The sequence below is a fragment of the Scardinius erythrophthalmus genome (assembly GCF_964197995.2).
Source record: "Scardinius erythrophthalmus genome assembly, contig: HAP1_SCAFFOLD_550, whole genome shotgun sequence".
NCBI classification, from domain to species: Eukaryota; Metazoa; Chordata; class Actinopteri; order Cypriniformes; family Leuciscidae; genus Scardinius; species Scardinius erythrophthalmus.
The window spans coordinates 1-12759 of record NW_028296069.1 but is presented as its reverse complement, the minus strand read 5'-3'; the positions used below and the strand labels follow the sequence as shown (position 1 = coordinate 12759).

The window sequence follows — 12759 nt, the reverse complement described above, 5'->3', positions numbered from 1 at the left end:
TTTAGCATTTCTTTCCTATTCACTTGTCTCCTAAAATGCCTGACAAGCATGTCCCGGTGTCCTCTACAGTGGACATGAATAAAACAGATGCATGTCTCATAACAGAACGTCATATTCTTATTTAAAACCCCAAAGATGTGAATTTATTACGAAAAAAAATGTAATTGATCAAATCATATTTCTATAAGAGTGCTGAATTTAATCATCCAGTCAGTGTCAGTCAGGATAGGGGGGTTGTCATGATGCAAACTCCAAACATTTGGTATCTCTGAAAAGCCCTGAATTTTTAACGTTACAGGACAAAATGGTCTCAAAAAAATGTCATCTAAGCTACAAAGGAAAACTTCTCAGGCAGATATAATGATAACATGGGCACATATATTTATGTATGGGCACATATATTTATGTTTTCGGCCATACACGCGCCGAGAACCGCTGTGAGGTTAAAAGAGAATATCGTATTTTCCCGTGTCGTTCGGCCATTTCTGTGGGTGCTTGAGCAGTGTTCACGCGCTGTCTGAGAAGAGGCCGCGCTTCAGGAGTAACTTATGTTTAACGAATTCAGTTCCCTTTCGCATCTGTGATTCATAGTTTTTTAAAATACTTTATTGTAATTATCATTAATAAGTAGGGCCAAACGTTAACATGACAGACATGCGCACGCACAAGTGACGTAACAGATTTAACAGCAACAGGTTGTTTGCCTCTGTTAATAGATTGTATAATTCACTTAGTTCATGTTTTTAAACGTCATTGATAATTGTAGTTATAATTTGTGAAGTATATCGAATAATTAAAGTACTTACCTCCAGAAAACTCTCAAGTTATTCCTCTCAGCAGGGAGTAGACAGTCAGGATGTGTGCACGCGCTGGCTCTGACTGGCCAGACTTCCGTTTTCGCTACCTATTGTTTTCGCGGGCTTTGCACGCGAGTCTGGCAGCAAAGTTTATATATTTTAATATTTATACATATATAAAATGTATATCATCACACAGCATACCTTGTTAAATTATCCTGGCATTCAATTATTAATAATAATAAAACTGCTGTGATTGGTTAATAGAGCTTCGCGGCTCTAGCGCCGCGGTGGTTGATGGGTAAAATTGCCATTTTGTGAGACCACTTTGTGATGCTCCGAAGAGGGATTTTTTTTTTTTTTTTTATGCTTACAAAAATATACATAATAACAGACAACAACAGAACTAAAACAAATAAAAATAAAAATAAAATCACAAAGGGGGGAATCATGTAAATTAAACATATTGATAAATCATGAGAATTACATGACACTGAAAAAAGGAAAAGAATTACAAACAGACAAGGGCGTAGATTTGATTTGAACATTGGGGGGGTTGAAGTTTGGGTTCTGCATATTTTTCATGTTTCATGTATAAATATTGGGGGGGTTGTAATGCATAGATTTAAATATTGGGGGGGTTATCTCCCCCCCAACCCCCACAAACTACACCCCTGCAAACAGATAATGCCTTTTTGTTCTCAGACAACTTAATTGAAAGGAGGCATTTTTCAAGTTATTTAAAAAATGTAAGAAAAAGAGGTTTCATATTTAAATATTTAGATTTATGAATATGAAACTTTGCTAATCAGATTAATTACATAAAAATGACCCTTTTTTTTAGATTGATTATAATCTACAAAGCATAGGACCACATCCTTCCAATACAACACACATTCATTATAGATTTCAGGCCTATAAATCCTAAGACATCTTGCCAAAACATTTTGGTAAATGGACAATACCAAAAAATAAAAAAAAGATGAACTACAGTTCCGTCAGAGTTGTCACAGAAAGAACAACTGGAGGAAATATCCTTTTTGAACTTTTTGAGGTAGTGACTTGCAGGGTAGTATTTATGAATTATTTTAAAAGAAATCTCTTTTACTTTATTGGTTAAAAAAAAGAAAAAGATGTGGAACTGCATTATTCCAGTAAGCGGTCACAGACGGTAAAGTAACAATGTTTTGCTGAAAAAGTGAACGGACTGATCGATTGTTTTTACAGGGAGAAGCAAAGCACAATTTGCCAACAGGAGTATTGACCAAACTCATAGAGACTGCAGAGACTGAGTTCCTCTCAATAAAGCAAGAGCACCTGATGGGATTGAACCCATAAATAATGAAAATTCTTTGGGAGAAACAGGAAATTGAAAGTGATATAAAAACTCCTTATATGAAAACAACAAACCTTGAGAATTGATAAACTGACTAACTAACAAGATATTTTTATCAAACCAATTATGAAAAAATATAGACAGTTACATATTACAGTTTGATACGGAACTTTTCACCTCATAAATATTTTATTTGGAATAACTGTAATATTTAATATATATATATCTATATCTATATATCTATATATCTATATATATATATATCTATATATCTATATATATATATATATATATATATCTATATATATATATATATATATATATATATATACACACACATATATACGCACACACATACGCACACACATGTATAAAATATTACAGTTATTCCAAATAAAATATTTATGAGGTGAAAAGTTGTGCTTGAATAGCAAAGACTCAAAGAATATCATGCCAAGAGGGATTGCCTGTGAAAATCAGATAATATTGCTGGTAATTTTTCAATTTTGTAGTTACATAACAGAAGAAAGTCATGGGATTTATGGGAAGAACATGTTGTGTTGTTGGATGTAATGTTCACACGATCAATTTTTACATTTAACCTATTTGTATTTAACTTTGTTTTTGTTTGTCAATAAGCCCATCTCACAATTTTTAATTTTATTCTGTGCTTTCAGACTCTTTTACACAGTAAATTGTTATAAGCTCCCTCAAAAAATCATGCAAAGTGATTGCCTTTAACTTAGTAAAATGAAAGAATATAATGCTGTAACAAATGCTTATTTAGTGGTGTAAGTTGAGCTAAATAATGGAATATTTCCTGAAACTTGGAATTTCAGTTGTATTTAATTATACATCTTGTTAAAACAATGCAAACTGATTGCCTTAAAATATGTTTTACTCCACTTAATACATTATAAATCGATAAAAAAAAGGTTCCATTCATCACATTTACAAATTAGTGACAGTGCAAACTATTTTAAAATTGTTCAACAACAGGGGTTGGGCAATCTTTTTGTCATAAAGTGCCATTTTAAAGTTTTCCGATATGGAAAATCAGCACTGGTGGCATCAGCACTGATAAGAAGTGTTCCTACTTTTAATGAAGACAACTGTGTGTTAAAGCCAGATTAGTGCATTGCTGCCTTTAACTGGTATACAAACGTCATTAAGGGCTTTCGCACTGGAGGAACCTTTTCATAATTCATAAAGCTATTGGCGGAAGTTCCCAGTTTAGGTCCAACCGTATCAAGCCGCTGACTTTGTGCTCACCAAAAAAATGCTGGCGGACTCCCAGGTCATTGTAAGGGTATGACCAAGAGCATATAATAACATGGATAAATCAACTCATAAACTTATGAGTAAGTCTCCTCGGCTTCCATTGTCAATTGCGCTCGTTCCTGTTGCGTGACCTTAAACTGGCAACCTGCATGAGGGTCGAGTCTGAAGAGGAGGGGACGGGGTAAACAACAATCTCCCATAACTTGATTTTGGACTGCAGTACCTATTTCCACCACTAGCTCACAGACATTCTTACAGACTGCACATTTAAAGATGTCTATTGAGAGTGCCCACAAAGATAACAGATAATCTGTGTGCATGTGCAAACTACATTAGTCCAAAAAAAATATTGATTGAATATTCAGATGTTGCAGGTGACTGAATTTTTTTTTCTGATTACTTTTGATCTAATTGATTGCTGCTTTTCATAAGGCTGTATACATTAATTGCAAATGTCAGTATCCTAGTTTATTTCCATCATTGTCCAATATATAAATTAACAAATAAACAACATGCCCTTGGCAATCTAGAATAAGCTATTCATATCTAGGTTACTGATTACTAATGAATGACCAGAATGACTGCTATTACCTAGAATTCCTCAAGTTCAGTGTCAAAGTTAAAGAACAGAATAGTATCTTAATTATACAGATAAATCTGTCGGATTATGAAAAAGAAAGGATGACTTAATCCAATGATTCTTTATCAGATCTAAGACAAACAAAGGGAAAAGAACAAAAGTCAGCCTTCTTCTTTTACATTTTAAAACTTAATAACTATGAATTAATATCATACTAAATATCTTATCTGGCCCACACACAACAATCCTAAAACTGGTTTGTCGCACACGGGCCAGATCTGGCCCACACACAGCAAGCCACGACTCAAACTAAAGCCGGTTTGTTGCACAAAGGCCAGATCTGGCCCACACACAGCAAGCCACGACTCAAACTAAAGCCGGTTTGTTGCACACGGGCCAGATCTGGCCCACACACAGCAAACCACGACTCAAACTAAAGCCGGTTTGTTGCACAAAGGCCAGATCTGGCCCACACACAGCAAGCCACGACTCAAACTAAAGCCGGTTTGTTGCACACGGGCCAGATCTGGCCCACACACAGCAAGCCACGACTCAAACTAAAGCCGGTTTGTTGCACACGGGCCAGATCTGGCCCATGAACAGCATGCCACGACTCACACTAAAACCGGCTTGATGTGTGTGGGCCAGAGACGGCCCATATAACCTTTGCCGTTGCCAGAACTGAGCCACATGTGCCATAGTTGGCCCAGATGAGGCCCGGATATGTATGCTATCTGGGCGTAGCCTAGCATTGCCTTGATGGTTTTGTTTTCAACTGCGTACGCTGTCTTACCGGTAGGCGTGGCTTGGGAGTGGCCTTGTAGGGCAGTGAAGCAAGTGCATTCTGGGAGTTGTTGTCTTTCATCCACATAAGCCAAAAATAAATTTTCTGGCTTTTCTCAGTCTAGAAAGCTCCAAATTCAAAAATAATTTCACATTTCTTCTACATAAATGACCCACTTTCAATACACATTCATGTCTCCACGGGTGAAATGACCCTTTAAGGTTTGCTGATTATTGGGATCAGGTGGCGTAAGTGACATGTCCCTTTAAATGTGGGGAGATATGAACAGAAAAATGGTGCGGTGGGAGTGAAGAGTGAGTCTCTTGGTGTATCGGTTGTGCGACGGGAGAAATTTCGTGCCTAATTGAGGTTGTACCGCGAATGTGAATGTAAGATTAAACGCAAAATATATATTACAAGTTTGTGTGTCTGTCGTTGTATTTCTGTGAATGGCATTTTACACATTTGTGTCTACTTGTCTGCAGCTTCAGATTCAGAATACAGGTTTGTGACTATTGTCTGCGAGTGCAAATTTCAACATTCAACTTCAGATTTTTATTTTACAGGTTTTCACATTGGAGCTGTGAGTGTAAATGTTCATGTACAAGTACGAATATTTATTGTACAAGTTCTCAAATTCACATTTACATGCTCTCGAGTTTTGCTACTGTTTTACCTTCATATTTTACCTTCATAGATACCAAGTGTCCGGAACACTGACAGTTAACAGGTTAAACTGTGAAAGTTGTCTTTGGAAGTTAGTGTTCAATTTTCAGTAGTCAACACTTCACATCTAATATATAGGAACAGAACAGAACACTACTATTAGCCCTTAGTTAATGCAGTTTTCAGGGGTATTTTTTCTCCAGCCAATTGACTAGCTCAGCAGTGTCCAATCCTGCTCCTGGAGGGCCATGTTCTGCAGAGTTTATCTTAAACACACCTGAACCAGCTAAGCAAGGTCTAACTAAGCGTATTAGAAACTTCCATGCATGGTGTGTTGAGGCAAGTGTGAGCTAAACTCTGCAGGACAGTCAGTGACCCTCCAGGGCTGAGTTTGGACACCCCTGATTTAGCCTATACCAGTAGCCTACTATGCTTCATGTGGTCTGTCTAAAGTGGCAGCCAGTATAAATACATAAATAGCCTATTTGTACATGAATGAATAAATACATGAAAACTGGATATCGTTGCAGTGTACTTTTAAAGTTTGAATCTTAATGAAAATATTAAATATGAAAATATGTTTGTATTGCTTTGTAAAATTACAAATATAAAAGATAAAAGTTCGCACGAAATAAAAAATAGAGTAAACAAGGATGACGAACCCTAACCGTATGTTACTGCATAAATGTGTAGCCTACATTTCTTATAAATCCAGATTATTTACATGTAGTTCCATTTTATAAGCGGACTTTTGTGTCATTCTGACGTAACGCTCTACCGGAAGACAGTTTGTCGCGGCCGGAAGTATTGTGTTCATATCCGGTTCAGGTTGTGATTGTTTGGTGTGTGGCGAAGTTTTTATATTTAAGTTTGAGCATCTTGTTCGTGTTTTGGGGAACCCACAAACATGACTGAGGTAAAGCGGTGAATTTGGTTAATTGGCGAGTGTTTCAGATTGGTAGTCAAGCTGCATAGTTTCGTGAATAGTTTGTGAATGAAAGCGGCGTGCTGTATTTCTGCACATGTTTGCTATTCTAGATATACAAATCTAATAGTAACATATTTCTGTATGACTAAACCGATCATCTGATTTTGATATTCTGTGTTTTATTCCTATAGGACGTGCAGAAGCACTCGGTCCACACGCTAGTGTTTCGCTCTTTGAAAAGGACACATGATATGTTTGTGTCGGATCATGCTAAACCAATAGCGCTGGACGAACAGAGGTAACGTTAATACACAATAAATACACCATCCTGTTGCTCTCGGTTTTATTAACGTAGAACGGTAATCTGGAACGGTGGTGATGCAATGTAGCCAGAGCCGTTGAAAAAGATAGGTACGACAGCCTTTGATCGCTCCGTATGCAGCTCTCAATTTACCAAACAAATCTGAGTTGAATGGTTTTATTAAGCGGGACAGATAGCAGCAGCTAGTATACATATATGTAACAATATAGTACAGTTATAGTAACACTCCTTTGAGCCGTAGAGTGACACAATTAATATTTTTCTGTTTAATTTAGGATGGAAGGGGGATTGGGATTTTCATACTTTTAGATGCCACTGACCGCCATATATGATCACATTCATGCGAGGAACTCCCATCCTAAAATTTAAAAGGCAGCTATAAATTATGTAAAGACACTTTTATTTTTGCAAATATTATTTACTTTTTTATTATCTATTTTTTTTACCTTTTATGTAGTTGTATCCATTAATAGATTTATTTGTTTATTAAATTTTACTTCAAGCTAATGCATATTCATTTATTTACATTAAATTAGTATTTTTATAATCATTCATATACGTATGCACAAGTGAATATATTTTTTTTCCTATTAATACCAGCCACTGCTCACTTTAACCGAAGAAAGAAGTTTGAGCAACGGTGCAAAATAATCAAGGCGGCCAATTGCACCCAACAAAACATTTTATTATATACAATATATCCTGGGAGAGGGTAGATAAGCCTTTCCTTCGATGGGCAGTCTTTATAGAAACTCATTCAGGGCTTAATATAGGTGGTTTTGCTAAAAAAGTAGAATCATTTTCTCAAGCCATAAAGGAACACGAACACGTAATTTTGCCACATTTGGAGATACGTTTTTTTACTGGACAAGAATGGTATGAAAAATTGTACACTGAAAAGTAATTACTGCAGTAACTTAAGCTGTCAGACAAATGTAGTGGAGTAAAAAGTACAATATTTGCCTCTTGAGATGTGGTGGAGTAAAAGTATAAACTAACATTAAATGGAAATACTCAGGTAAAGTACCTCAGATTTGTACTTAAGTACAGTACTTGAGTAAATGCATTTCAATACATTCCACAACTGGAAGCAGAGCATGTCATATTCCCCAGACCGGGCCTTGAGTCGAGTCGAGCCTGTTGCTGCTGGAAAGATCGGAGAGTAGTAAAGGAAGATGAAAATGTGTTAGTAGTTTATTTGTCATTTGCACACTGCATACAGGGTACACTGGGATTTGAAATGCTTATGACAATGCTTGGGTCACAGAAATAAGGATGTACAATACAATGACATGCGCATATAATGTACATGCATATTATACAGTCACACATAGTAAAGAATGGCATTCCATCCATTGAAATTAGGTGTACTAATACGATACGGTCTTATACTAAGTGTAGTTAATTTTAACAACAAATATAATCACAGAAGATAGTTTGTGTTTAAATTACTCTAATGACAAAAACTCTAATTAATTTGATGTAAATTAAACCAAACTGACATCTAGTTATGCTAGTTGCTCACGTTATATAGCCTAACTGGAATTCAAATCTAACTAGCTATTAACTGACGATAAACAACTAAAGCTAGCTACTTAAAAATACCACTATTTATAGACTCATGACAGTTAAAATGTCAAAAAATGAGTAATTTCATTAACTCAAATCAGTGGGGTTCAGTGCTGGAACTAATGTTTCCCCCAGGACACGCATTTTCAAATTCCTATGTAACTCTATGGGAGTGTTGCAACTATTTTTTCAACCGCTCTTGATGTAACCATTGAACATAACTTTTTTTTTTTTTTTTCTTCAGGTAGTGTAGCATAACTTTCTGGGCTAGTAACTTAATGACTGAAGTTTTACACTAACATTTCGCAAGCTGTTTATTATAGAAGATTCTTTCTGCCATGGGGAAAAAAAAAAAGTAATTGCGACTATATCTCACAATTCTGACTTTTCCTTGCAATTGTTAAAAAAAGTCAGAATTTCAAGATATAAGCTCACAGTTGAGTTGAAAATTGAGTTATAAAAACAAATGCAAGTTAAAAACTCGCAATTCAAAAAAGTCAGAATTGTGAGATGTAAACTTGCGGTTGTGAAGGGGGGAAAATAAAGAAATTTTATGATATTGAAAGTTGCGATTACTTTGTTTTATCTTTTTTCAATTGTGGCGTAAACAATGCTAGTTAATATTACTTGTTCCTTAAATGTCTTTAGCTTTAAAATGAAGATGGCAGTGAAGATGAAAACTGAGTACAGACCTGTGTTAGACATGCCTGTGCTGAAAGAGGGCAGAGACAAAGGGCCACTCCATGCCTCTGACTCATATGGCCAGCCGGAATACCCACTGCCTGGTACGTCTCTTTCTTTTTGGCCTTTGTTGTATTAATGTTTATTTTTTGTGATTTGAAGCTCTCAAAAGGTTTGTTAGTGAAATCAGCAACATCGATTCAATTTACTGTAATTTTTACTTTTATTAATGCAGATACTAGTCCAGATTACTTGGTGACAGGAACTCATGCATACCCATCTGCTCCAGGTAAGACTTGAGGTTTTCAATGTCCTTTCCTTTAAGATTGAGAACCTAGATGCTGAACATTTTACACTGTATTTTCTTCCGAGGCCTAATCAAATTTTTATTTTTTTAAATTTTTTTTTCTAATGTTTTCAGGAGTGGCCCTCACTGCAGACACACAGATGCAGAAGATGCCCAGTGAAGCAGGTGTTCACTCCATGGCTTTGGCTCTTCCTCCTTCTCAAGCTAGGTACTAAGCTAAATGCCAGTACTTCACACTACAATCTCTCATTTTCTTCTAAAGGCCCAGGTATACTTAAGGAGTTTACTCCTTTGACCTTGAAAGAGAACTGATTTTGCAATCACATGCTGTCTGAAAGGCGGCTTTGCGTGCACGCACTTCAGGTCTGAGCCGGGCAACGAGAGTAGCGCATTGAGAGTGTTGCTTATTTGCGCTTCCATGGCTTGAACAAACACATGCACACCATTTCTCAAAATACCCATCTCCAGGGCCTAAAACAAACTTTTTGCTACACCTGCCAATTATCTATGCTTGTAATTTGTTTATTTGTTCTTAATTTATTACTGACTGTATACTTGCCTTTAATAATGTTTGAAATTTATTAGTTAGGCTTGTAGTTTTTGCTATGGTTTCGAAGAACTTAGTGTTTTCTTTAAGTAAAGAATAGAAAAGTGTTTTTTTGTTGTTGTTTATTTTGCTGATCCATGACTCAAAAATGTAATATGATCCTTGTGTTTTGTGATCCATTGCACTCCTATTAAAAATACTGGATCATGAGCTGTTCGTGCGTAAAAGAGCATGGTGCCGTGCTTCACTATCAAACAAGCAGTACATGTATTTTTAAATGGCAGCGTTTGTGATTTAATAATTGCACTTAGCAATATCATGATTTTGGTTGTATTTTGGTTAATACTGGACCCCTACTCTGTTCTTGATTTAAAAAGAAAATGTAAACAAGATGTTTCAGTTTCTATCCACAGCCTATCCACTAAACGGATAAAAGTGAATTTACATGTGGATAATTCAAGATAAACACAAAATCCCTTAAAGGGTGCTTTAGCGTTTTCACTGTAATTGTGATGTAATCGCATGGGTTTTTGAATATCTAGGAATGTGGTTTGTGTTTCAATTGCAAACATTTTGGACCTTGTTCTACTCCTGTATTTAGTGCTGTTCACTTGTTTGATCATTTTGAAACAAATTAAAGTGCAAATTAGGTTTTTGAGATGTTTATTTTTCTTTGCTTTGTAGGCAGGAAGCCAGTCGAACTGCAGCCAGTGTGGCAGATATCCACAGACATGCAGGAGGTGCAGAGAGATCTCACCCCCCACAACACGCACTGGTGAGCACCACCTTTCATATTTGTATTTTCAGTTTTCATTTAAAAGTTTTAGTAATTTTTAGGTGCTTTAATTAGTTTTGTCAGTTACTGAACTTGATTTTAATAATAGATTTTAAAATCAGAAGCACCTTCCATCCACTCAATTCTGTTTGTTTCTTGAAAGCTTGTTTCCTTGATTCCAATGTCATTTCATGAATGAGAGATGACTGACCTTATCCATGTGTATTTTAGTAGGCTACCTAAACCTAAAAAATAATAAAATAATACCTAAAAAATATATATTTTGTATGTCAGTATGTAGATGGTTGCACAGTTTTTCAAAGATGAAACATCAGCTTTTCCTTTTTCCTGTTGCAGTCTCTTATGGAAGGAGGCACAAAGAGTTCTGGCCTGGTGCCAAGAAAGGCTCCTACCATGCCCAAACCTCAGTGGCATCCACCATGGAAACTGTACAGAGTAAGTGCTTTGTCTCCCTCCAGGAGTTAATCAGCATGTTTGTTCATATCACGCCTGAGTACTCGTGCATAGAAAATTTGTCTTTGTGCTTCATGTTATGTTATATGTCTGTGGATTCATTTTTAAAGACCATTATCGCACAGGTCCAAAAGGGCAGTTTACAGTGATGGTGTTTCATTGGTAATGATGTTCTTCTCTGGTTGTCTCTCAGGTCATCAGTGGCCATCTGGGCTGGGTGAGATCTATAGCAGTGGAGCCTGGAAACCAGTGGTTTGTAACTGGATCAGCAGACAGAACAATAAAGGTGATCTATGTGACTTCAGATTAGGGCAGCATGATTTTATATATACATATATATCTAAATTAAAGTTTGTAATATACTTCAATTAAAAATTCTCATTAGTATTGTAAGAAAACACTCATTTTACCTGGTCAAAAACAGCTCTGTTTTCAGCACGCCGTTTAAGTGCATGTGTCTTTAAATGATAATGAGCTTTGCTCACCCCGCCCCTCTGTTCTGTGCGTACACCGTTTTTAATAACACAATAACCATAACGCGTTGTTCATTATGAACGTGGGATTATGAATTATATTGAGAATGTCGTACATAGAAAACATGCTGTAATGTACCCTTAGTGTAAACAGCCGCATTCATCGTGAAGCGTGCAGCAAGCGATTTGCAAATATTAATATAAATATTAATATAAAGGTTAATAAAACTTTACACTCACTTCTTCTATGGAGGTGCAGAAGGAACACGAATAATTGGTACTGATCCTTTTTTCAGGAGCAGCAGCTTAGCAAAACCAGCTTTACTGACCCTCGTTTGTAAAGCAGACTGGTGTGTGAAATGATTCGCGCAAACATGACAGCATTGACGTTGATCGTGGGGAATATTCCCCTTTGAAAACAAACTCAGCCACTGCGTCTTCAGCGGTTCGGATTTAGGAACATCAAAATGACTGCAGTGTTCCTTATTACACCCAAGAACAGAACACCACAATCGCTTAGACGCCATTCTGCTCCTAGACAGTGCTCCAGCGTATCAACAATGACAGCGCTGGTCCGCACGGACTATGATTGACAGCTCGCTCACGAGCGAGGGTGGGTCTGTGTTGAAACGCTGCTGTCAATCAACAATCGTTGGAGGGGTGTCAATTTTGAGATGGGGGAAAACTTATAAGAAGATTAAAAAAAAAACACTGGATGGATTTTTATCATTTTATGATGGTTGTGTACAGGCACTGCCAACACACATTTCAGTACAATCAACTTGTAAAAGTGCATTTACCATTATATGACCCCTATAAACACTTCTTCATGGCAAATTTATTCAAACATAAATATATAATTAACAGTAAATAAGCTTTTCTCTAGTGTTTTTATAGCTAGCTAACTAACAAACTGTGAACACTGGATAACTTTCATGAGGTAAATGCAACATTAAGTGATATTGTTTACAAGCTGTTTTGGCTTTTTTCCGCGGTTGAAACGGACTGAGTGATTACATGAGTCTTGATACGGATTTCGTTAAGTTGTACTGTATCTTTCAACATACCTTCTGATATTCGTGCATTTTTTTTCTAGATATAATTTGTATTAAAGTGGAAGAAAAAAAGACACTCGCTCCACGCTGGTTCTTGAACTAAAGTGCTACTGCCTCAGTGATGGATCTGTTACGTCACATTTAAGAGCACCCTGGCTTGAACTACGGGTAATTCATATGGTCA

The 12759-nt window shown here is 36.5% G+C and overlaps 1 protein-coding gene across 1 annotated transcript; it reads left to right on the top strand.

Moving 5' to 3' along the window:
- The first annotated feature begins 6243 nt into the window (after nt 1–6243).
- On the top strand, nt 6244–12590 carry LOC308686633 (pleiotropic regulator 1-like). Its single transcript, XM_081395072.1, has 8 exons — nt 6244–6360; nt 6564–6670; nt 8912–9048; nt 9180–9233; nt 9366–9459; nt 10483–10573; nt 10931–11029; nt 11241–12590. The coding sequence occupies exons 1-8, from the start codon at nt 6352–6354 to the stop codon at nt 11355–11357; spliced, it is 708 nt and encodes a 235-aa protein (XP_081251198.1). The 5' UTR covers nt 6244–6351; the 3' UTR covers nt 11358–12590.
- The last annotated feature ends 169 nt before the right edge of the window (nt 12591–12759 follow it).